This window comes from Nilaparvata lugens, chromosome 7, assembly GCF_014356525.2.
Source record: "Nilaparvata lugens isolate BPH chromosome 7, ASM1435652v1, whole genome shotgun sequence".
NCBI classification, from domain to species: domain Eukaryota; kingdom Metazoa; phylum Arthropoda; class Insecta; order Hemiptera; family Delphacidae; genus Nilaparvata; species Nilaparvata lugens.
Window position 1 is genome coordinate 3,867,516 of NC_052510.1, and position 27,949 is coordinate 3,895,464.

Genomic DNA, 27,949 nt, shown 5'->3' on the forward strand with positions numbered 1-27,949 from the left:
TTCCAATTGTATTTAGGATTAAGCTTTGAAATTCGGTATGGCTCCATAAATGGCAACTGATTTTACAATGTTTTTCAGATGATCATGTTTGTCTTTCAAAAGTATGATTGTATGAAAAAATTAATTTCTCTGTTATTATTTGACTAATCTTAATCAATAAGGTATCATTGTGTAATGGAAGCAATTGAAAGTAGTGTTATTGAAATTAGTGAAAATAGAATGTAATATTTTATTTGCTGGCTGCCTAGCATAGGCTACGGAAAGCTTGCATTTTTTCAACCGATGGACGAGGTGAGGATCTTTCTCAGGGTTGGGAACTGCCTATCTTGCATCCCAGCCTAGGAAAGATAGTTTCCATCCACTCGTCCCATCAACAGTTTCCGGCTCTTCTTCCCCCCTGCCGTAGTCTAGTTTTCCACGTGTAGGCCTAGGAAGAGTCGGACCTGAGACAAAAATTGCATTCTTTCCGTGCACTCTTGTTTTAACCGTTGAAGTGAACACAGCGCGCTCAGACATCAATTCTTTTCGGGAGTGTGGATCACCAAAATCATCGTTTAATGGATTTCTTCAGCGTCTTCATTATGGGTGAGTCCCGAATATTAATCCTACTCAAATGACAAGGGGAGATCGAACTTTATTTGCATAACGATAGGGTTTTTCTTGTTTATTTGTACCATTCCAAATCTCTTTCAATGTTTTTTTTTTTGTATTAGGCTAGGCAGCAAGAGTAGAGTCAAAATTGATGTAAAAATTTGGTAGAGAAACTGTTTAAATACAACAAATTTTCATAGAGTAAAAATTAGCTTTCTTCAACCACGTCTACCCTTTGGCAAAAACAGTTCATTAGTATCTAATCTACCCGAGAAATTACAATTGAAATCTTGATAAAATTTGCTAACTTTTTTGTCTCTTGTAAATTTTATGTAAGTGAACAGTTTTCGTGAAATTTGCCAACAAAAATTTAAAATGGCCGCCATTTTGAAAATTTGAATAGAAAATTTTTCATTTTATTTTTTTAAGCTGAGTCTTTATAACATAAATATTCACGCCAAATTTCAGATTAATACAATATTTCGTTCTTGAGATAAAACATCCTAAGTGAAATAAACAAAAATGGCAGCTGTAAGGATAACCGCTCAGTTTTGGACACTACAAAAACAACATTTTTAGTCTCCAATCATCTAGGAACAATACCCTAACAAGTTCGACACTACTTCTGAAACACCCTGTATGTTATCCAACAGTATTGGAGAAGAAAGTAAGAGGGGAGTTTTGAAAATTTCAGATTAAGGTAAAGAAGAAACAAAGATTGACACTAAATGTATGGTGAACTAATCTATTGTTCGCTGGCAGCCACCTCCCCAACCCGCGTTCAAAGACAGCAATCCGGGCCCCTCGGAGTGCAACATATCCCAGAGAAGGTTACAGTAGAGGCAATGAGCCATGTAAAATGAGTTGGATGAATCTAGGTGATGGAAGAGTCTGGGAATCTGAATACCCATATGTAATTGACCGAGCGAAGTAAGGTCTAAGATTCAAGTCGACGGTTCGGCATTTCTCTTAATGATTATATTTTGCGCATTTACGATGGAACGCGGTAATAGATTTCCATGAATTTTGTCAGGTATGTTCCTTTTTTAATTGCGCGTCGACGTATATACAAGGTTTTTTTGAAATTTTGCATTTCAAGGATAATATAAAAGGAAAAAGAAGCCTCCTTCATATGCCAATATTAGAGTAAAAATCAGACTAGAATTATTCATCATAAATCAGCTGACAAGTGAATACACAGATGTGTGGAGAAGCCAGTCTATTGCTGTATTCCCATAAGGTCTATAGTTTCAATCAGGGATTGATAGTTTCAATGAGAATACTGCGTGAGGTCTGATGTTCACAAACTACTACTACTACCTATTTCTAGTCGGATAGTTATGTTCAATGTTTGTGAATAAATTCCTGTTTTTTATATATAAACTGCAAGACTTTTTATGTAGAGCTGCTTCATATTAAAAATCTGGTGTGGCGCACTCACACAACTTTCCTTGCCGTTATGAAAATTTATCACCTGATGCTAGTGTACACGCGAATCTCAAGTCTACTATTCAAAGATCCAAGCCAGCTGGTGACAGGAAAATAACGCTGGAGACACACGAAGTCTGCTATCTCTTCATAGTGAATGATTCAATAGAATCAAAAGTTGCCAACAGTTTGCAATTGAAATAATAACATTTTCTCGAATTTCGAGCTTATTTTAAATTTTAGGTGAAAATGTTATTGAACATTAATTGTAGAGATTTTCATACTCAATCTTTTCCACTTAAAGTTTTGTGTTTAAATTGTATCTGAAGCCTGATAATTGGAAATCTAAAATCAAACTTTGCATAGATGGGGCGGAGCTCCTGGAATTTTTACAGATATTATACTTGTGGCAGTTGATAGAGCTTATCAATGATTATTCCAGGTATAAATTTGATCAAAATCGTTGGAGCCATTCTCGAGAAAATCGCGAAAAACCCTGTTTTTGACATTTTCGCCATTTTAGCCGCCATCTTGAATCGCATTAGATCGAAATTGTTCGTGTTGGATCCTTATATTGTAAGGACCTTAAGTTCCAAATTTCAAGTAATTCCGTTAATTGGGAGATGAGATATCGCGTACACAGACGCACATACACTCATACACACACACATACACACACATACACACACACAAACACACATACATACCAATACCCAAAAAACACTTTTTTGGACTCAGGGGACCTTGAAACTTATAGAAATCTAGAAATTGGGGTACCTTAATTTTTTCGGAAAGCAATACTAGTAAAAACGGGGAAATCTTGAAAAAGTGAGTATGTGGGATATGATATCTTGCACTCTTTTTTTATAACAGCCTTCTATGAGACGGAAAGATGTTTCAAAACAGCTGAAGATGAACCACCCCATGCTAGGTTATCATATTCCAGGAGGTAACAGGAACAATAGATTTTTGTTTAAATGAGTCAATGTAGATATATAAATAATCACCAAAATATTAATTCTCATTAATAAGAATTCATTATTGAATCACGAAATAGTTATTTGTGCAACTAGTGCGCAAAGTGACAGTTTGCTGCACCGAAAGAAACGTTTACGCACGAGCTGTAGGCAAGTGCGGAATGATGGTTTCTTGAGTGCAGCAAACAAACTTAGCGCATGTATTTCACATTAAATTTTTCCTACAGTTACCATTAAATATGAAAAGTGGGTAATTATGGGTAAAATTCCCTGAAATCCATCAAATGTTTTTCTTTGTAATTTTATTATTAATGAAAACCTTAATTTATTTAAAATTGAATAATAATAATAATTGAATTATAATGATTAGTAATTCAATTAAAAATTTATCTGACTGCTTAAGGGAGTTTATCTTATGTAAGCATTGAAATGACTATAATCAAGGCACATAATGACAAGGCAACACTGTTCTCCACTGCCATTATAACGTGGGCCTCACTATGAGTATTACCAACTTAATTTTGATTTTCCTGCACTGGTGCTCCATATAACCTACTAATTATTTTGCGTTGTCATGCTGCAAATCTGGAGTACGCAAAGTACTCACTTCGCGCACTAGAGCGGAAAAGTGATTCTTTGCGTTCTGTAATCAGTGCAGAAATGGTCACTTTTCAATATATCTGTAGGAAAAATATATTTTCCTTACGAATGAAATAAATTCGATCATTATTAACAAGAATAAATAACTCAATAATGCTATCTACTATAAAAGGTGGTTAAAATACATGGATGTTGGGAACTCCAGTTCTATAATTCCCAATGAAGTTAGCATGAAACTTACTATAGTTTGTAGTATTCCTATATTTTCATTATTTCCATTCAAATTATCCATAGTTCTATAGTGTGGTCCATGTTATAATAATGGCAGTGGATAAAGATAGAAGAATAGCGATGCTGATTCTCTGCATTTATTAATTATATTTCTACACTGTCAAAAACATAATATTGTCATCGTTGTGAACCTAGAAAAGGATAGTACCACCGGCTTTATCGAATGATAGACAAGGATAGCAAAACCAAAGTTCATCAAATACTGACATTATAACGTGGACCTCACTATATATGCAATAATATAAGTTACGCTTCGGTTACATCTAAATTTCCATCAATATATTGACGGAAAATCGGCTCGCTACTTTGAGTGATCGTCTGTACGGGGGCAATCTGTAAGCTGCCTCGCGTGCCATGGTAGAATCGCATTATATAGATGGCAGTATGAAATTTTAATTTTTTAGGTTATGACCAATGTGCTAAACTGTTGAAACTTACGCTTAGAAAACTTATAAAAATTAACTATCATCCAGCCACTGATTTTTCAAAAATATACGCCTAGGACTCTAGGGATTTTAGGTAAGAAAAGTACTATGCTTTTTAAAAACTCATGCAAAAAGTAAATGAATAATATTTGTGTTTAATTTCTGGTAGCCTGATAGCCTACTTTGTTGAGTTGAAATTTAGCCGACGATTGTTGATAAGTTGTTTAGTGTAACTCTTGATAATTTTGGGCTTACAGCATAACAATAAATCAAGAATTAAAAATTAAGTATTCACAGGTTTTCAAATTATAAGAGGGTAACTGCGAAAAAAATAGCTATCAGTTGTTAGCTTAGCTATCAGTTGTTTCAGCTTTTAAACAAAAACAAACCATAAAATATTTTAGTTTTTTAAAAGCAAATTTGTAGGTACTAGACAAACGGCGAGCAGTGTTGAAAATTGACAACTGAAACTGACGACCTTTGTGAGTTTTTTTGAATTTGGTGGGTGAGTCATCATGCTAATTGTGTTGGGGGTGGAGGAGTTCACCACTGTAGAACATATCAACATTAAAATGAAGCTTCAAGTTGCCTCAATCACTATTTTTTATGAGAAGAATGATAACTTGTTTCTAATTAAGTTATGAAAAATTTTCACAATATAAATATAATTACTATTCAACAAATTTTATTAAAGAAAGACTTAGGCTATTTGGTTTTCATCTTCATAAATAGGCCTACATAATAATTTAAAAACTTCAAATATTTGAATTAAATGTTAGAAAGTTACTAGTTTATTGTTGAGCAGCGATTTTAAACAGAGGAAATTGTTTTGTTTGTTCAACCAACAGGTTTTAACCATGAGCACTAAAGCAAATGATGGAGAAATCGGGCGAGATCCTAATCCAGAAAAAACGTTTTTTGAAAACCGATTTCATCGATTGGGTGAAAGCAACATAAACAGCGATTGTGAATTCATAGTTGGTCCCAACAAAATAATCATCAATGGACATAAATTGATATTTAGTGCAGCCAGTGAGGTGTTCAACGCTATGTTCTATGGCCTGTTGAAGGAAGACAAACCAGTAAGAGTAGAAGATTTGACTGCAGAGGGATTTGAAGGTATGAAGACATTCATTTACGCGGGTAAAATTAGTTTCAAATCGGCAAAACAAGCTCTCTTGACCTATATTGCAGCTCGAAAATACTTGGTGCCACTACTTAGCAACGTGTGCACAGATTTTATTGAAAACAATCTCAAACCTTCAGAAGTGTTGGAGTTTTGTGATATTTGCAAACTCAATTGCATCTCAGAATTTAACAGAACGTGTAGAAAAATAATTCAAGAAAACACTGATGAGGTTGTTGACAGTGAGTATTTCATTCATTCCGAACCTGAGACAGTCGAATTGATTTTGAAATCACCTGCCCTAAAATTGAGATCAGAAATCGAGGTTTTTGAACATTTTGAAAGATGGGCACTGGCTGAAATTGAACGCAAGGAGATCAGCGCTAATGAAGTTGCATCAAGTTTCAACAATCTTAAGAAACACATTCGATTTTTTTCAATGAATGGAGATGAATTTGTATCTAGGGTTGCGGAATCTGCTCTGCTGACTCATGAAGAAAAGCACGCAATTGCTTTTAATAAATTGAAATTATCCTCGAAACCGATGCCAGGTAGTATCACATTGATTGAAGAACCTCGCAAGTTCAATGTGCCTCCATCAGTGTATCATCAACACTCTCACAGATTTCTAATTTCTATTAAAGTCGCCAATAGTCCAAATCAGGGACTATCGATAGCAGGACTTAATCCAAACAATAATACTAGCATAATGACAGTTTTTTGTGAATATCATAATGAATTCATTTATTTTAAATTGTGTAGTTGCTATTACAATGTAAAAGCAATGTTTATTGTCAAATCTAAATTTAGAGTTTTTGCTATCAATGAATGTGATGATCTTGTAATTGATAATGAGATCCAAGATTTTGTGAACTCACAATCTTCACAGATGAACAAAACAATTTATCTGGCAATGATTCCTGTAAACAAAGTACATAATGAACGTTTTCTGAAAAGTGTCAGTAGTAAAGTAATTAATATTGAAGGAACGTTCAAGGTCGAGAGGATCAATCTAGCTTGAAACTATATTTGGAAACTGCAAATTATTACATATAATTATTAATTTTATGTTATTTTTTTATGAGTTATGAAACATGTTTTCAAGTCTTAGAATTTTTTCCACATCAACACTTTTAATGTAGATTTCAATGAAAAGCACGCGTGTTTTTTATTTTTGAAGTGTTGACAACATACTGCCTACCTACTGTAATACTAAGTGCCGGTTGCACAAAAGCCGGTTAAATTTTTATTCTACAAGAACCAATAAGAGAAGCCGTCTTTTCAGAAACGTCTTCTCTGATTGGTTCTCGTGAGATTAATCACGGTTAAAATTTAACCGGCTTTTGTGCAACCGGGCCTAAGAAACATTGAAAGGCTAGAGAATCAGTTCATGAAAGGATCAAATACGAGTGGACCAATTAAAAAAGATGACATTTATTATTATATTCCAATATGTCAAGTTATGTTTTTAAGTTCTAATAATATTTCGTTAATAAAACAATTTTAATTTATCCTATATTTTGTATTTTTCTCGTTTTGTCAATAATAATTATTAATTTGATCTTCAATTGTGGATAACTTTATCTTATCACCTTATCTACTCTTGTCAATTATGAATAATATTTTGTGAAAGTATCACAAATAAACGACCTCAAAAGCAGCTATACTTTTTTCTTTCAAAATTTATTGTCTCCACTAAAAGATACTACTTTTACTGTTTTAATTATTATATTCAAGGGTTCGACTGAGTCATTGTCAATATTGTAGAACCGTTCCATAATTAAATAAAAACACAAATATGTTGTCAAATTCTACACTGTTTTATTTGGTACACGACCACACCGGTCACATTTTCAAGTTGACTAAAGCTAAAAGATTTACAAAGGTCAACTTGAAAATGTGACCGGTGTGGTCACGAAACCATGGTCGTGTACCGAATAAAACAGTGTAGAATTTGACAACATATTTGTGTTTTTGTTTAAATATTGAAGGGTGTTGAATGACCGTTCAAGTTTCACTCAAATCATTCAAGTCTTGAAATTGATGTTATTTTCCATGACGAAACACTATAATAATAACTTTGTTGCAATTTAGACACTGTGTATCTTTGTAAATATTAAAAAAAAAAAAACACTTTTTGTGGTGAGATGAGGTATGCGATTCACTCCTGAGGAGGAGCTTCATCAGCCTGAGGCCTCAATGAGGCCTTCTCCTCAGGAGTGAAATGCAAACCTTGTCTCATCACAAAAAGTAAGTGTTTTTTTTAACATTTACAAAGATTCACAGTCTCTAAATTACAATGAAGTTGATTGTTCAAGGAGTGTTTGGAGTAAAGCTTCGCTTCCAGTTCTATACTGTGGTTCACTCAAGGCCTACTTACTTTTCTGAGTTGTGTACTTTGAGGCCCGGTTCCCAAGCTTGAAATTTTGCTTAGTTCTAGACTTTAAACAGCAGTAGTCAGAAAATTGGCTTTCCGAAACGGGGCGTAGTCGCAGATTTTATGATAATCTTTATTTTCTCATTTCTATAATTGGAAACATTTTTCCTTGACGAAATTAAACATTCCTAAATAATTCAAAATAGCTGAAAATTCACACTATTTTCTCTTTATTTTATTTCGTGTTCAATTTTCTAGTTTTTAGAAATTTAATTTAAACGCGGACTGTGACTACGCCCCGTTTCGGAAAGCCAATTTTCTGACTCCAGCTGTTTAAATTCTAGAACTTGGCTAAATCCCGAGCTCGGAAACCGACCCTAAGTTTCGTAATACTGAATAATTGACGGAGCGAAGTGAGGTCTAAGATTCAAGTCTACGGTTTTTGCATTTCTCTTTATGTTTATATGTTGCGCATTTACGGCAAAACGCAGCAATAGATTTTCATGAAATTTGACTGGTATGATCCTTCTTAAATTGCTAGTCGACATAATATACAAGGTTTTTGGAAATTTTGAATTTCAATGATAATATAAAAGGAAAAGGAGCCTCCTTCATACCCCAATATTAGAGTAAAAATCAGACTATAGAATTATTCATCATAAATCAGCTGACAAGTGATTACACAGATGTGTGGAGAAGCCAGTCTATTGCTGTATTTGTATATAAGGTTATTTGTATATAAGTTTCAATCAAATGCCTGAAGACTATAGAATTATTCATCATAAATCAGCTGTCGAGTGGATTATAAATTGCATGCCATGACGCATGCGATTCAATATTTCAATGTAACTTAATGAAAAATCAGCTGCTGTGTGGAATATTAATTGCATGCCTCATTGAATGCAATTTTTATGCACTTTTAAATGAACTATCGATTGCATATCCAAAATAACATAGTATTGTTTCTCGACCTTTCTCTGCTGTGAACTCGGGCTGTCCTGTTTTGCCAGGATGTCCTGAAGGAGATCAGCTTTTGATGTTAGCATTTTTGATACACCAACCCCAACAGCCATTAGCCGTTTTCACACCGATATCTCGCCGACACGACATACAGACAGGATTTACTCTGATGGACAGTGTAAGAGGAGGCTGTGGTTTATAACTGCGCGAGGTCTACTGTTCACAGAACTACTAGTTGAATAAATAAATTATGAAATCGCTCATCTATCACCATGTTTGTACAATTCTAGTAAGATTCATTTTTTGTGTAGTTGAGAAGTTGATATTGTGGTAATTATTCATATTGAATGTCATAGTCTTGACAATTTCTTAGTATTTTTCATTCAATAAGATTCATTTAAAACTGCCTCTTCTACTCCCTGGATGAAGAGAAAATACTAAGTTTTTTGAGATCTATGACTGACCTCCCATCTTGATAGTAGTTTTTACTTTCCTTGCCCTATTACCATAGGTAAGGAAAGTATTGCTTTCCGAAAAAAATTAAGGTACCCCAATTTCTAAATTTCTATACGTTTCAAGGTCCCCTGGGTCCAAAAAAGTGGTTTTTGCGTATTGGTCTGTATGTGTGTGTATGAGTGTATGTGCGTCTGTGTACACGATATCTCATCTCTCAATTAACGGAATGACTTGAAATCTGGAACTTAAGGTCCTTACACTATAAGGATCCGACACGAACATTTTCGATCAAATGCAATTCAAGATGGCGGCTAAAATGACGAAAATGTTGTCAAAAACAGGGTTTTTTTGCGATTTTCTCGAAAACGGCTCCAACGATTTTGATCAAATTTATACCTAAAATAGTCATTAATAAGCTCTATCAACTGCCACAAGTCTCATATCTGTAAAAATTTCAGGAGCACTGCACCATCTATGCAAAGTTTGATTTTAGATTCTCAATTATCAGGCTTCAGATACAATTTAATAGAAAAATTTCAAGTGGAAAAGATTGAGCATATAAATCTCTACAATTAATGTTCAGTAACATTTTTACCTAAAATTTGAAATAAGCTCGAAATTCGAGAAAAAAGATTATTCAATTGCAAACTGTTGCCAACTGTTGATTCTATTAAATCATTCACTATGAAGAGATAGCAGACTTCGTGTGTCTGCAGCGCTATTGTCCTGTCACCAGCTGGCTCAGATCTTAGAAAAGTAGATTTGAGATGCGCGGGAACTAGCGTCAATTGATCAATTTTCATAACGACAAGGAAAGTTGTGTGAGTGCACCACACCAGATTTTTGTTATTAAGATCTACATTTTTGACGCAATCTATCCAGCATTGATAAAGATTACAGAATCATTAGTTAAATGAGAAGCATTTAGGTAATTATTAGGGATACTAATACTGGCAGTTCCAGGTGAAGCCATGTAACAGCGTAGTGAAATTCAGTTGGCCTGATTTGGATGAGAAGCATCATCATCATCATGCCTATAGGGAATGCTGAGTGCCGGTTGCACAAACGCCGGTTAAATTTCAACCGAGATTAATTCCGCGAGAACCAATCAGTGAAGTCGTCTTTTCAAAAAAGCCTTCTCTGATTCGAAATATCACGTGATATGGGATTAAATGAGCTCTATATCATTTTATTGTACCTGACCTACATGAGAAGATCCATGTACAAGTATATAATAAGAGAGAATAGGGTTGTGTCTGTTCGCATCAAAACATGTCAACTTGTGGATTGCATACCGGAAAAAGGGAATTATTTAGATCTCCAAATTTTGCACATATATTCTAAAAATATCAATCTCGTGCACCTCGAAGCCCAAATTTAAATTTTCCTTCTAGATTTTTCAGAATTGATGTTCAAATTTCATTCATGGGACATGAAATAATATTGAAATGTCCATAACATGTTCAAAGAACTATAATCTACTAGCTGGCCCGGCGAACTTCGTACCACCAAATAGTCGATGCATTAGCTAGATGCACACCTCAAAATCTATAACCCATACTAACAATCCTCAAATCCAGACCATCCTATTTTTTTTTTATTGACCAAATAATCAGTCCAGTATACTCTTCCATGTGCGTGTACGATATCGCACAAATCATAACTGACAAATTAATTGATCACGCATATAAATTAATCGACATGTAGTTCAAGCTATGCTATCTTTTTGCATAAATCACAATCATGTGCTCCCCCGTTCACTCCTTTCACTTACTTAAAACAAGCAGGGAATTTAAAACTTTTATAAAAAAATCTAATGCGTGACCTTGGAAAATAGCTGGAAAATTAATTGTTTCACAAACTTTTTAAATAATAGGTGAGTGACGATGAACCCTTATGTCGGAATAATAATTGGAGAATCGAGGGTTTCGATAAAAATGAATGGTACGAAATTGATTACTTTTATCAGTAATAACTTCAAATACCAACTTTTATTAAAAACTTGCAGATAACTCGTGCTCCGCTAGGGTCCAAATAAAAACTTGACCTACTGAAATCTTGAAGAATTGAAAATAGGCCTATAACCATCCTCGGTAAATCAAGTATTGAAAAAGATCGATTAATAATAAGTAACTGAATATATGTGACTAATAACTAAAATATTTTATAACTGTAACTAATATAAATGTAACTGAATGAGTAACTGATATTTGAATAAGTAACTGGCTTCGAGGGATTTTAATGGATTTCATTTTATACCTATAGATAATTATCCAACTCGAAAATAAATTAATTCTAAACACCGAAGACAGCACAATCATTCGAAACAAAGCAATGTCTTTAACCTGAGGCCGTACTGCTGGATGGTTACACAAAGAACAGTCATTTTGTTTTCCTACAGTTACGTTGAAAAGTGGCCATTGCTGCACTGATTACAGAACGCAAAGAATCACTTTTCCGCTCTAGTGCGGGAAAAATTTTTCTGCACTCCAGATTTGCAACATGGCAACGCAAAATAGTTAGTAGGTTATATGGAGCAACAGTGCAGCAAAATCAAAATGAAGTTGGTAACAGTGACTGGGCTGCTATAGTGAGCAGAGGTGCAACGAAGCACAACGAGCAAATTATTAAGTATAATATATTATAACCAAGGACAACATTTTTATTCAATTTGACAATAAATTAAGGTTTTTATATATAATAAAATTACACAGAAAAACATTTGATGGATTTCAGGCAATTTTACCCATAATTACCCACTTTTCATATTCAATGGTAACTGTAGGAAAAACTTAATGTGAAATACGTGCGCAAAGCTCCTCTGCTGCACTCAAGAAACCATTCCGCCCTCGCCTACGGCTCGGGCGTAAACGTTTCTTTCGGTGCAGCAGACTGTCACTTTGCGCACTAGTTGCACAAATAACTATTCTAGTCGGGGCGTTTGGAATAAAATACATGAGTGGTTATGGAGCAGCACATACTCTTGTCTACTATCTATCGACGGCTGTTGGATGACGCAATTATTATAACAGCTGATTTTTATTTCTGTGTGTGGCCAGCTCACAAATCTTCTCCCTTAAGGATTACATGTAAACTTTGTAGGACCGTAGGAAAGAGTCCTGAAGTCGGATTACAAATTTGATAGGCCATAAACCTGGTCCTGAACATAACGAACACAACTAAAAAAATCATCAAATTCGGTGCACACATAAGAAAGTTATTGAACGTCAAAATTTGAGGCTCGATTTTTATTTATATAGATAGATAGAGTACCTTTTCGGAACAGTTGTTACGGTTGATATTGGCAAGAAAATTGATTAATAGTCTAATTTAGTCAGGTTGGCAGTAAGTTTAGGATGTACCTAAAATACATTAAAAAACCCTTATTAAAATGGGCTGCTTTTAAATTAATAAAACAAAATAAATCTTATAGCACCCTTTATTCTTTAAAAAACCTTTAAAATAGTTGAACAACTAGTTTCGGTTTACACCATCTTCAGGTTCTAAAATAAAAATTAAAAAAAAATTTTCGGTGTTTTATTTTAGAACCTGAAGATGGTGTAAACCGAAACTAGTTGTTCAACTATTTTAAAGGTTTTTCAAAGAATAAAGGGTGCTATTAGATTTATTTTGTTTTACTAAAATACATTGTATTCTAGGTACCTTGGTTAGCACTAATAACTTATTTGAAATACATTTAATTTGATTGAGCACTGCTGCTCTAATCAGATCTATACTCGGGAATATAAATAATAATATCTTAATGTTTCAGAAACAAAATTTTATGACGGGAATTATGTTTTCATTCACGTAGCGAAGCACGGGTGACCTGCTAGTGTTAAATATTTGTTTATCTATTCTATTGTAAACATAATACATTCCTAAGCAACAAGAAATACACTAAAAAAATTGTATGATTGTTCTCATTACAAGAATAATAAATTCTTCTTTTTCATACCCTTTTGGCGTTAAGCGTCGGGTTCCTTCAACCATTCTATAATTTAAGTCTTAAATTCTAATTTAAGTCTGTCAAAAGGAATTTTTCCAAAAGCTATGAAAGAGACATGTGTTAGACCATTACATAAAGGAGGCGACAAAACAAATGCCACCAATTACAGGCCTATTTCACTTATAAGCAATATTTCTAAGATTTTGGAAAAACTGGTAAAGAAACGTCTTGTGAATTACATGGAAAAAAACAACCTACTATCTAGGAATCAATTTGGTTTTCGTGAGGGGAGGAGTACAGAAGATGCGGTATTAGAATTGTCAAATTTTGTCACAGATAAGCTAGAAAATAACAAAAAATGTGCAGCAGTGTTCCTGGACCTAGCAAAAGCTTTTGACACTGTTAATCACAGTTTGCTGCTGAAGAAATTAGAAGCCATGGGAATTAGAGGAGTTCCTCTAGCATGGTTTAGATCATACCTCTGTGACCGGCGTCAAAAAGTCAAAGTTGAAGAACATCTCAGTTCAGAGGAAACGATGAAGTTTGGGATTCCCCAAGGAACAGTTCTTGGGCCAATTCTGTATTTGGCATATGCAAATGAGCTATGTTCAATTAAGATAAGAGGAAGAGTAATAGCTTTTGCTGATGATACGTGTATACTATTTGAAGGAAACACCTGGGAGGAAGTTTTTAATCTGGCACAGGAAGAATTGATCAAAGTCGATAAATGGTTGAGAGAAAATTTGCTTACAGTGAATGCAACAAAAACGAAATTTTTAGCCTTTTCTCTGACAGAACGGACGAGACCACCGGATTCTTCAATAATCCTGCATCACTGTGGAAGCACCAACAACCCGTGTGATTGCCCTTCAATCCAACAAGTCAATGAAATAAAATATTTAGGAACAATAGTGGACAACAAATTCAAATGGGACAAGCACATTAATCTATCAATTACCCGGATCAGGAAGCTTCTCTACAAATTCTATCAACTCCGTAAAATCCTCAACTATGAGACATTAAAAACTGTTTATTTTTCTTTAGTGCATGTTGAACCTCTCTATAAACTTCAAAAACGAATACTAAAAATAATAGGCTTCAAGGAGAATCAATTCCCCACGAACATTCTTTTCAAGGACAGTAAAGTACTGAGTGTAAGACAACTCTACATCCAGGCTATCATCACGCGAATGAGGAGAAACAACGAACACATAAGACTGGCAGATCATAACCATCAAACAAGGCAGAGAAACACGTATTCAATAGTACCAAGGATGAACACTACATTTGGGCAAAAAAACTACACATATTGGGACCAAAAATTTATAATTCAATACCAAGTTACATTAGGGAAGAATTCAATAGACACAGGTTCAAGAAAAGTTTATTTTCCTGGTTGGTTGATATTGGAGTGGAAAATTGTGAAAATTTAGTTAGACTGTAAATATTGAAACTATTTATTCTTCATTCCACTCTTTACTGTTTTTCATTTTTCTAAAAATAACCTTTCTTATTATTATCCTTAATAGAACATTAATATTTATTTACTAATTCCATAATTTTGTTTGTTTGTATTATACATTTTTACTAATTTTATTAAAAAAAATTTAATCCCATATCAGTGAATGAAGTTTGTAAATAGTAATTATTACACGCAATAAGCAACTAATTACTTATACCCCACACATATAATATATAGTGGGGTGTATATTTATTCATTGAAATTATCATTTATTCATTGTTGAAACACCGCTGATTTATGTAGTTATATTGCAATACTATATTATCAATATTCTAATGTTGCATTCAATCTTCATTGTAATTAATAAGTTTTCATAATATGTGAAATTTGCTGCATAATTGGCTGTTGTACTGTAATTTATTGTAGATTCGTGTATGAACCAGAATGTATTGTAACTTACTTGAATAAATAAAATTTGAATTTGAATTCTCTAAACTTCATTCGACCCTGTGCCATTCTTTTTACTTCATTAATTGTCTTTCCTCTTCCAGCAACTATACTCTCTCTAGGACAGGTTGACGTGAGCCGTCCCCGTCCACTTGTCTCCTTTCTGAGGACGCTCCTTTTTCCTTTTATATTATCCTTGAAATGCAACATTTCCAAAAACCTTGTATATACGTCGACGCGCAAGTAAGTTGTGCCAACTGATGCTCTGTACGTGACAAGTAGTCAGGGTGACACCAGCGTGCAAGGTGTCATGTTGACGTGAGCCATCCCCGTCTACTTGTCTCCTTTCTGAGGAGGTGACAACTAGTCGGGCGGACACTCTGACGCGAGGGTGCAAGGTGTCAGGATGTCGTTTACGGTTGTGACTAGTTGGCACCTCCGGTCCAGTAGGTGACAAGTAGATGGGGTGACAGCTTGACGGCAATGGTATATTTTTACGAGGGTACAGGTTGTCGTCTACTGTTACGACAACCTATCACCTCGATTCCACACCAAAAGAAATCATCATTCCGGCTGGCTCGTCATTTGAAAGTTGGAAAATGAAGCCAAACTGTAAAGTTTTATATGAAGAGGCATTGAGATTCCTAATTTTGTATTTTCAACATCATGTCTTTGTGAGTGAGCCTTTTCAACCATGGTGCAATCAAGAATAAGTATAGAAACAGGCTGGATGTGGAAAGAGCCTCAAAATATTTTTCTAATTAGTGACAAGTTATTTGTTTGACAAGTTATAAAATTTGTTTGAACAGTGTCTGTGAGTGTAGAAGACAGACACAACTTGAAGATTCTCATTGGCCTTCTTATGGTCTGATTGCCATCTGAGCGCAAGTGTGTATAAATAATAATTATTCATCCTCATATTAATTACCAGACTTCATGTAATACCTCAGTTGATAACCAGACTGATAGCTTCATCTACCGTATCATTGATGGATGAAAGTTTGACTGTCCTAGCATTAGGCTCAATTTACTCGTAAACGGTGCGTCTGACGGGAAGATATAACTAAACAAAATGTGTTTAGAATTGTGTTCTACATCTGGTTCAGTCATCAAAAGGGCTTATTATTATTTTTTTCCCTGTTTTCAACCAACTCGAATAAAATTCTCCTAAAAATAGCAAGAATGTCGAATATCTCCCGAACCGTGCGTTTGACGGGAAAATGCTGCTGAACCAAAAGTGCTTAGAATTCAATTCTACATCATAACCAGTAGTCGGGGTAACACTCTGACGTGTGTGTGTGTGCGAGGTGTCACGCTGTCGTTTACGGTCATGACAAGTTGGCACCTTCGGTCCAGTAGGTGACAAGTAGATGGGGTTACAGGTTGACGGCAATGGTATATTTTTACGGGGGTACATGTTGTCGCCTATGGCCAAAATGACCAGGTGTCAGGTAGTCGGGGTGACACCTAGACGGCGACCCCACTACACCATTCTGTTACAGCATTTTGTAGATCTCTTACTCTCGAATAATAAATGAAATGAATAAAACTAACCTGTTTTGAAGAGCGGCCAATTCAGAGATAGTCGCAGCTCGCTTGGCTTCAGCTTCTTGAAGTTTTTGTTGAAATTCCTCGATTGCCTCTGTTTGTTTACCAGTGGAGTCGGAAGTTTGTTGGGTCAGCCTTCAATAAAAAAATAACTTTAATATTTATTTTCCACAGCTCAACTATCAAATGGGAATTTGTATAAATGAGGGAATGAATGGTGAATTATTGCAGTGGTTTGTATAAATGAGGAAATGAATGGTGAATTATTGCAGTGTGAACATATAGTTTCACTATCACTGTACCACTTTATACAGTGAGTAAGTGTAATACAGTGACTATTAAGACTGACAGACAATGGATTTGTAAGATCTATATAGACTATAGATAATAGATCTATAATATAGAAGATGGTGAGTCTATTAGATCTTATTATTTACAATTATAACCGACGCTATAAAAATTCCTGTGATACTCTAAGAGCCGTTTGCACAGTCAAAGCTTAAATTGAATTAAATCAACTGGTGGCTTAAACTCAAAATGATTCACATTATAACAAACGAGACAAAGCCTTAGTGCATTCGTGTGACGTCAGCACAGGTAGGGCTTCTACACCAATAAAAATTCGTTGATTCTAGCTGATCTATATCAGCTAGTGTTTTTATTAGTGTAGGAGCCCACTGAGTCACTGTAAACAGTGAGTCAGAGTAATACTATGAGTCACTGTACAATAAATGGGAATTTTCAGTTCAATATTAACATCAAAATTTTTATAGTTTTTGCTTTTTAAATGAGATTTTGTGTTTGAAAATAGTTTTCTTGATTTTAAAATTTATAAAATAGAAATTCAGGAAGTGGAAGTGCAAATTTTTAGTGAGAAAATATGAAGAACCATAGCATACTATAGATAGAAGAATCTAAAGTAAGCCATGGAAGAACCCAAGACATAACCTATAAACTTGAGTGATGATAGGAAATGACATTGGGTAATACGGCAAGGCAGAACATCCAAAAGGATATCTCTTCGATAAAAGCCATAAGAACAAATAAATAACTGTACAATAGAAGCCATTTTTAAAATGGGTCATTCACTTTGAAACAGTGGTAAACTACTGAAAGCTGTTACACTGTAAGGTTTTACATTGTAATGTTTATGCCTAGTCCACATGTTCGCCCAGTAAGCTGGTCCAGCCTGAAATGTGACCAGTGTCCAATGAAGGCCAGTGTTGGCAAACCACCCATCTACACACTGGCGCTGGTCGTCATTGGCCCTCATTGGGCCAACATGTGGATGTGGCCAAAATTACACTACTGTAATGTTTTGTTAAATTCAAATTTTAATACAATAGTGACCTTTCGTACAGTGCCAGTCTAAACGCAATCTGAGCTTAAACTGGATCAAATCAGTGTCAAAATTTTGTTTGCTATAATGGGATTCATTTAGAAATTAAACCACCAGCTGATTCAATCCTATACTATTAAACGAGCAATTTCTGTTTATATGTTTAAATGTTTGGATGTTTAGATGTTTATATGTTTGTATTTCACCGGATCTCGAAAACGGCTCTAACGATTCTAACGAAATTTAGAACATAGTAGGGTTTATAATATAAAAACTCGATTGCAATAGGTCTCATCCCTGGGAAAACTCGCTGAAGTACATTAAAAGGATAATTATTATTCATCCTTGGAAAAGCAGCTGATATTATTTCGTCATCTGTTGATGATGGAAGGAAGTGAGCGAGCGAGTTCATGTGTGTGGGACTGTGTCAAAATTATGACTCAGCTGTTGAACTTTTGTAATAATTCAACCAGGTACTTAGTGCCGGTTGCAAAAAAGCCGGGTTATTTTCAATCCTGATTAATTCCAGTAGATCCATCTTTTTGAAATGGTCTTCTCTGATTTGGTTCACGTGAAATTAAACAGGATTAAAATTTAACCGGCTTTTGTGCAACCGGGCCTTTGTGAGGGAAATTTTTGCATTCCTCTAGGAATTAATATCAATTTACTGTGATTAGATAAAACATTTCTGTATGAACTATGAATGTTATTATAATTTCTTCTTTTGTATTAATTTTTTTTATGCTTTTGTACTCAAGAGCGAAGCTCGGCCCCCGATATTGAATCTGAAATCGGGTCATTCAGACTGAAACATCTTGTATTAAACATCTTGTAATACTATTGTAATTTTTTGTTTGATTTGAATGTTTATAAATTGAATACAACTCACAATTCATTTGCAGTCTGTAGACAACCTACAGTGAGGTCCAAGTTATAATGGCAGTGGAGAAAGATAGGAGCCCAACGTTGCCGATCCTCTGTATTGCAATGCCTTCTATAGACGGTAGCTGATACAGGTTTATTGATGTTATATTAACTGTTCATTCTCGTTTAAAATAATCAATTACATTTTATTGAGCAAGAAATTATATTTTTCAATAATTTCATAATCAAGATGAAATATTTTGTTAAATAATTATCAATTCTACATTGTTAAAAGACGATCTGGCAACAGAGCAAAGCGAGAAAGAGATAGCGCTATCCGCTTTGTTGAATGATAGACAAGGATAGCAATACCATTGCTAATCAAACACTGCCATTACAACGTGGACCTCACTATATAAGCTTGATTCAAAGCTTGTTTTATTCAGATGTTTATAGTTTGAATTCAACTCACAATTCATTAGCAGTCTGTAGAGAACGTATAAGCTCCGCATCGGAAATAGACTGCAGTCTGGAGCCCTGTAGATCAGCCTGTAGTCTAGATATGCGACCCTCAGCCTCCGAAAGTTCGTTTTTCAACTTTTCTGTTTCTGAAATTATAGAAAAAATTGTTGGAATTGATCATGGTGTACAGGTTTTACCATAGAGAAACAATAGATATCCCATGGTATTGGGCGTTTACGTCGCAACTTTTACTGTTATCTGAAGCCGATAGTCCATGTATTTTCTTTCCCGTGAAGCTGTGTGAAGCAGGTAGTCTCTCATATTGTGCCGTTCATACACTCTCACCCAAACAAAACAGTAAAAATCTACAATAATCGATAGTAATCGACTTGAGATAACAGTAAAAGTTGCGACATAAACGACCTATACCGTGGGATATCTACTTAATACTTAAGCTATAGTTTCTCTATGGTTTTACTGACCGACATTTAAAATTTAATTTAATTTAACTAGACACTGAGAGGTGTCTAGTAGGAGTACATGTATACAGTGAAATTCCCATTAAGTTTATAATATAAATAAGAATAAAAATTGTTCGTAAATTTAGTGTAAATTGTTTATTAAATAAAAAAAATCATCTTTTATAAATAAATAAAGAGATAAAAGAAGTTTATCTCTTTTATGATACATTTTTTTAGAATTCATTTAATGAACTATCTTTTGTTCCAGTAGAGGTCACAACACATAACATGAGGTTCATCCCCTCAAACGGTGAAAGAGTGACTGGCGTGGTAGAGATGTAGGGTTGGGAATGTCTCTCTCTTACACATCTTCCCCTCTCAAGCCCTGCACACACATATCGATTTTTGTTCGTACGATATTTTGAATTCTATCAGATTAAACGGAACTTGACATACATCATCTGTTCTATGTAGTAAGAATACTTTTATTCCATTAAAGCAATAACAATGCAATAGGAAACGTCATTAAAACTGTTACAAAAAAACAAAATAATGAACATTACAAAAAATGAAAAAGGCACTATGAAAATTTATAAAAACAGACCTAATACATAATAATAATCTTATGTCATATGAGAATTAATAGAAGCAGACGTAACACAAGAGAAATGACATAACAAACAAACTTTAGTCTCAAAATAATCTGAAATAGGAAGATGAAGAAACTCATAAAAAGAATAGAATGAGATTCTCCAATATTTTTCTGAATGAAACAATTGGTAGTTCCCTAACTGTAATAGGGAGGATATTGAAAAGTTTTAAAGTGGCCAGGACTAGTCTAAATCTCACTTGGTCTTGCAGAGGGCGGGTAGGTCTATTCTGATCCTATTCCTTGTATTGTAGCTGTGAATGTCCTCTCTGTCAATGTTCTCCCTTACATTCATTAAGATTTTGAAAGCCTCCATTCCATGAATAGTCATAGTATTTTCATTCATGAATAGTTACTTCCAGTGCACCAACATTTCAGTCTTAAGTAGAGCGTGCACTAGGTCGGTGAAGCGACGCGACGAGGCGCGGTGCAGAGAATTTCCGATCTGTAATTGAATACCTCCGTGCACTAGGTCGGGAGCGCGGCGCGACGCGGATTTCGAAAAGTCTCTGGACCATTCGGGGTCGGAACCTATACTTCACAAAGTAGATTTTTAAATTTAGATGCTTCAACACCAAACATAAAAGAAATATTTCGGATGGAAATTACTGAGATATTGCAATTATTCAAAAGCTAATGAATTAATTATTATTAAACGAAAATCCAAATTAAATGCTGTAATTCACCCCGAAGACTTTTTAATGAGAAATATTTCAAATTATTGTCACTGAAATAGGAAATATTCACGTATTGTGTAATATAATTTAAGTGAAGATTCAAAAACGTCTAAATGAATTATGGAGAAACCTTGAAAATGTTCATCTTTTTCAGCTACCTTGGTTCTCTCTTTCTCTTTCTTTATTGATTCTTTATCACAAATGACAATGTATTGCCAGGTCTTGCAAGACCCATTGCATACTAACACTACATTATAATGGAAAAAAATGAACAATTAACATATTCAGAACAGAAAATAAATATGTAGATGAGTAGATAATTTCTAGAAACATAGAGTAGAACCTATTTGTTATACAGAATAGAAATGAGAGTACATCTGAAATTCTATCAATACTAAGTAAATAAAATGACTCAAATTTTCTTAACAGATACACATACACTCACACACACGCTCAACGAAAACCCAACTAAAATAAATTGCCTAAATTGACAGAATAGAAATGAGAGTACATCTGAAATTCTATCAATACTAAGTAAATAAAATGACTCAAATTTTCTTAACAGATACACATACACTCACACACACGCTCAACGAAAACCGAACTAAAAAAAATTGCCTGAAATAATATGATGTAGATAGAATAGTAAAGACATCTCATTAATCAAACTAATAATTTGTTGCCAGATTAAATTGAAAATTCAAGTGCGAGATTCAAAAACGTCCAAACTAATTATGGAGAAACGTCGAAACTAATTATGGAGAAACGTCGAAAATGTTTGTCACCTTTTTCAGCTGCCTTAGTACGATGCAACAGCAGCGACATCTCATTATTCAAACTCCTCACTTCGTTTTTGAGCAACTGGCACTCCTTTTCGGAGGATGAAATCTGCGCATCTGTGCCAATCATGTCGATGTTGGTCTGTTTTGAGCTGCCTTCTGTCTCCTTCTCGGTTACTAGGATTCCTCCATTCTCCTTATTCGTGGTCACCTGGAAAGTGGAGAGAGAGAGATTGATTGATTGATTGAGTACTTTATTTATGTAGATTACAATATATACTGGCTTTTACACTTATATACAATACAGCAAAATTTTAGATGAATTTACATAATATAGACTAAGAAAATAATTATTGAACTGTATATGATATGAAAAAAGCAATTGGTAATAGCTATAGATAATATTGTTATGCATCTACATAAATTGGCGGAGCTTTGGACATATCAATGTCCATTCTTTGGAAAGAATATTCAAAATATCCTTCCCACTAACTCTCTACCAAAAAAGAAAGTGGAGAGAGAAATAGATGAATCGAGGGGAGATAGGAGAATCAAATTAGAAATCTACAGATGGAAATTACTGAGATATTGCAATTATTCAAATGCTAATGAATTAATAATTATTATTAAACGAAAATCCAAATTATGTGTTGTAATTCACCCTGAAGACTTCTGCTACTGGAAATATTGAAAACATGGTAAACAGCTATAGTGAGGTCCACGTTATAATGGCAGTGTACGATTGACAATACTGTTGCTGTCCTTTTCTATCATACAACAAAACAGATAGCACTATCTCTCTCTCGCTTTGCAATGTTGTCTATTTGCCAGAATATTTCATTTTTACTTTTGACAGTAACTGTACAAAACTGAACAAACAATTCTCAGCCGCCATTTTTTTTCTTTATTCTATTAAAATACTTGAGTGCACAAGTCGTATAATTGATTTAAAATGTATTTTTGAAACAACGAAATAATTTTTAAACATTACCGTATGAGAAAACACATATTAAAATACCTGAAATGACATTTTAAAAATTGATAACTAATCATCCTAGACTTCATCCAGGCTTCAGTTAGCCCACCCGTATAGGTTAGACCTACTCGTACCGGTATAGAGATTTTTGAAACAAAATAAAAGTTTTTTTTTGCTTCAATAGAACAGTAATTTATTTTTAACACAATACAAAAAAACTAGTTGTGTTGTGATGAAATAAAGAGTGCTTAACCACTTCTATTGTGTTTTCGAATCTTTATTGCTATGAAGCTTTTTTGTATTTTTAAAAACCGTGCATTCGGCCCTAAACTTCTATAATTTTTTTCCAGAGACGGTTGAATGTTAATTGTGAATAATTCCACGAGAACCAATTAGAGAAGCCATCTTATCAAAAAAGCCTGCTCTGATGTGTTCTCCTGGAATGAATCACATTTAACCGTGCAAGCTTTTTTCTGGACCGAAAATCAAGTGACGAAGCAGTGCGTGATTACATAACCTTAACTTTTGGACGACATTAACATTTTATCGAAATTTTTGGAAAGAAATAGTACAGGCTCAGCCTAGTTTTTTCTCCAATGTCATAATTGTGTCATGATTATAGTGTTTCATACAATAAATGTATAAAGAAATAAATAGATGAATAGATAAATAAATAAATAAATGAATGAATAAATGAATTTAAATAAATAAATAAATAAATAGCTTTTGTGCAACCGGGCCCAAGTAGTTTTATAATGTTTTAGCGGTATTCTTTGTGAATCTGAAATTAGTGATTTTAATGCTCAATTATCGGTCAACCAACCTCAATATCAACACTGGTTGGAGTATTGAGAAACTGCATTAAATGATCCTCGTCTGGAACTTTAGCTGAGCTAAGATTGGGCGAAGACTTGACCAATGGAATCGCTGCTTTCAACGGACTTGATTTCGGAGGTGGCGGAGTATACCTCTTCCTGCAATTCACAAAAAATATGATACAATGGAGTAGTAAGTAGTAGTACTTATAAATGATAATAAATTTCAAATATGATAGAATAAAGTATGAATAATAACAAATTACAAATATGATCGATTAAAGTATGAAATAAGAGAATGAAGAGTTTTTTGTGTAGTTGAGAAGTTGATATTGTGGTAATTATTCATATTGAATGAAAAAGACTAAGAAATTGTCAAAAACCACAGATTTATTGATACTTGGAAACTTTATAAGTATCATGATACTTCCTAAGTATCAATAAATCTGTGGTTTTTGACAATTTCCTAGTCTTTTTCATTCAAAGATTAAAATAATATTAATCTAATATACTTTCTAGGTAGGATTGGAGAATGAAGCCATCATATCAATAACCGGTTTCGGTTATTACACCATTTTCAATCTCAGATGAACAATTTCTTAGTCTTTTTCATTCAGAATGAAGAGTATGAAATTGAAATGAAACCTCTAAAAATAAATTGAATCTAGTATAGAACTGAATAGTGTGAAGGCAAACCTATACAGTCACAAACCAGGACCTCCTAAATATTTAGGTATTTAGATGGTCCTGGACAGACGGACGTATGCGGACAGACGGAGGCAAAATCCCTCCTTAGGTGTTGGAATGTTGCAACGCACACAAACGATCGTCTGTCTGCATTGTGCCTCCTCACATCTGCATGCAGACGTTTGATTTTTCTGATAATTATTAAACGAAAATCCAAATAAAATGCTGTAAATCACCCCGAAGACTTCTGCTACTGCAAATATTGACAACAAAGTAAACAGCTGGATGGAATCAAATCAAATCAAAATCCATTTATTGCCAAAGACAAATTAAAATTTTTATAGACCACGTCATAAAAAATTACATATATTCATACCACATAAAAAAACTAGAAATGATCTCACCAATGCCTTAGAAATTCTCCATATTGAAGGCAAAATATTCATCATTAGTATGACAAAACAGTTTCTTATTAGAAAATCTTTAATTTTAAGTTTATATTCACTCACTAGTAAGCCTCTTATAATATGTAACGGTAACTGATTATAAAACCTAATTGCACAAGCCCTAAAACTAATATGACTAAATTTGTACCGACAATATTCGTTTCTAAAGGTGCGTTCATATATACGCGCCGCGAACATGAGCAATTCACTTTTAATCAGCTGATTATATCTGTATATTTACAGAAACGGTAAGATACAGATATGAAAAGCTTGGCATCAGCTGATTAAAAGTGAATTGCTCACGTTCGCGGCACGTAAATCTGTACGCACCTTAAGGTTCAACCTATTTCTTGTGTTGTGTAAATGAACATCAAAATGACTAGAAAATGAGAGAAAATTAGTCTTTACAAGTAATAAACATTGAAAAATAAAAATACAGGCAATGATTCAGCAACACATGATTCTCAATCTAACATTTTCGAAGAGTGCTACTATAGGGAGGTCCACGTTATAATGGCAGTGTTTGATTAGCAATGGTATTGATATCCTTGTCTATCATTCAACAAAGCGGATAGCGCTATCTCTTTCTCGCTTTGCTGCTCTGTTACCAGATCGTCTTTCAACAATGTAGAATTAATAATTAATAAACAAAACATTTCATCTTAATTATGAAAATTCATTATGAAATTGTTGAAAAATATAATTTCTTGCTCAATGAAATATAATTGATTATTTTAAACGAGAATGAACAGTTAATATTACATCAACAAACCTGTATCAGCTACCGTCTATAGAAGGCATTGACAAGACAGAGGATCGGCAACGTTTTTCTCCGATCTTTCTTCACTGCCATTATAACGTGGACCTCACTATACGTCTCTTGGTTACTCATATTATAGTGAGATTCACTTCATCGTGTCAGCCTTGTTTGAACGAGATTTTAAAAAAATACCAGCTGATCTTTTCCACCAATCATGTATTAGATTCTAGGCCTGCATTGGACGTTGCAATACCGTAGGCCATAGGACCTTGTATGATGGCTTCGATGAAGGCATTGACAAGACAGAGGATCAGCAACGTTGTTCTCCCATATTTCTACACTGTCATTATTACGTGGACCTCACTATAGCAGAATACGGTATCATTTTTGTTGTGTATGTTGTCTATAGATTGCTGAAGTAGGGTTTTGAACAGTTAATATTACATCAATAAACCTGTATCAGCCACCGTGTATAGAAGGCATTGACAAGACAGAGGATCAGCAACGTTGTTCTCCCATATTTCTACACTGTCATTATTACGTGGACCTCACTATAGCAGAATACGGTATCATTTTTGTTGTGTATGTTGTCTATAGATTGCTGGAGTAGGGTTTTGAACAGTAAATATTACATCAATAAACCTGTATCAGCCACCGTGTATAGAAGGCATTGACAAGACAGAGGATCAGCAACGTTGTTCTCCCATATTTCTACACTGTCATTATTACGTGGACCTCACTATAGCAGAATACGGTATCATTTTTGTTGTGTATGTTGTCTATAGATTGCTGGAGTAGGGTTTTGAACAGTTAATATTACATCAATAAACCTGTATCAGCCACCGTGTATAGAAGGCATTGACAAGACATAGGATCGGCAACGTTTTTCTCCCATATTTCTACACTGTCATTACTTTATCTACTCCTATCTTTCTCCACTGACATTATAACGTGGACCTCACTATAGCTGTTTACCCTGTTGTCAATATTTGCAGTAGCAAAAGTCTTTGGGGTGATTTACAGCATTTCATTTGGATTTTAGTTTAATAATAATCATTAATTCATTAGCATTTGAATAAAAATACAATATCTCAGTAATTTTCATGTGATTTTTCGCTTGAAAAAACACGTTTTCAGAGCGCTGATGTATGAAGTCGCTTCGCGATTTGAGCCGCGGTAGTGTGAGTAGTGTCCAAGATGGGGAGTCCCACAAGGTGTCAAATTATCATAATCTTATACGATAACTGAAAACACTTTAACTTCAATATCTGTATTCTCTCAATGAATTCTGGTAGCAGATTTCTCTCTGTATCGCCAGGGTTGAACATTAATAAGATTCACGTTATTAAGTCAGCAAATGATTAGCATTGGTGTTGCTATCCTTGTCAGTCATTAGACACAGCAGATAGCTCTATCCTTTTCTATCTTTATACCTGAATCTGCATCCTTTACCCATAATATAGGATAGATGGCGCCAAAACCCATACCACCGCACTATTGCTAAATCATTTGTTGACAATGAAGAAACATTATGAACTACCAAAATATTCTATTTCAATTATGAAAATTCATTATTGTATCATGAGAAAATGTATTTTTTTGACAAATATAATATTATACAGAATGACACATAAGTCAGTTGACGCTATAGTGAGATCCACGTTATAATGGCAGTGTGTGATTTGCAATGGTGTTGCTATCCTTGTCCATCATTCAACAAAGCAGATGGCGCTATCTCTTTCACGCTTTACGATGTTGCCACATCGTTTATCAACAATGTAGAAATTCAAATAATTGACAAAATATTTAATCTCAATCATGAAAATTTATTATTACATCTTAAAAAATATATTTTCTTGACAAATAAAATATGATTAACTATTTTCAACAATAATGAACAGTAAAATTCATCAGATATACCAGTACCAGCTGTTTGGGTGGCAAGGCTGAGATCTGGCAACCCTTTTCTCCTATCTTCCTACACTGTCACTATAACGTGGACCTCACTATAGCAATTTTTAAGGTCTATTTTAATTTAATATTATGAAAGGGATAGGCCTATTAATTATTAAATCATGAGAAAATGTATTTTCTTGACAGATAATAATAAACTGAGTGGCCCATAAGTCAGTTGACGCTAGCAATTTTTAAGATCAGCTGTTGTTACAAACCAAACCACAGTTGTTTAGGTCTTAGACCATTTATAGAGTAGACACGGCCAATTGTATATTCATACTAAAAGTCGTTGAAGCCAACATCTCTACTGCCAAATTCGCCCACGTTGACGTCACAACAGTTTGTTGTGTAAGTGTTTGTGGTGTTTAACCAAGGAGGATATAGTATTTGTATATGTGTATAACTTACATTGTTGTTGAACAATGCATTGTTGTTAGCTTG

The 27,949-nt window shown here is 34.3% G+C and overlaps 2 protein-coding genes across 2 annotated transcripts in view; one reads left to right on the top strand and one right to left on the bottom strand.

Moving 5' to 3' along the window:
- Window positions 1–27,949, bottom strand: part of LOC111058879 (golgin-84-like) — an 83,313-nt gene that overhangs the window by 52,334 nt on the left and 3,030 nt on the right. Inside the window, exons 3-6 of the mRNA XM_039433452.1 lie at window positions 23,668–23,818; window positions 21,875–22,079; window positions 19,313–19,448; window positions 16,644–16,772 (exon numbers count right to left, since the gene is read on the bottom strand). Of these exons, the coding sequence (XP_039289386.1) occupies window positions 16,644–16,772; window positions 19,313–19,448; window positions 21,875–22,079; window positions 23,668–23,818 (621 nt within the window). The remainder of the gene's footprint in view (window positions 1–16,643; window positions 16,773–19,312; window positions 19,449–21,874; window positions 22,080–23,667; window positions 23,819–27,949) is intronic.
- On the top strand, window positions 4,263–7,098 carry LOC111062881 (BTB/POZ domain-containing protein 3). The gene is made up of 2 exons (XM_022350573.2): window positions 4,263–4,406; window positions 5,161–7,098. The coding sequence occupies exon 2, from the start codon at window positions 5,170–5,172 to the stop codon at window positions 6,457–6,459; it is 1,290 nt and encodes a 429-aa protein (XP_022206265.2). The 5' UTR covers window positions 4,263–4,406; window positions 5,161–5,169; the 3' UTR covers window positions 6,460–7,098.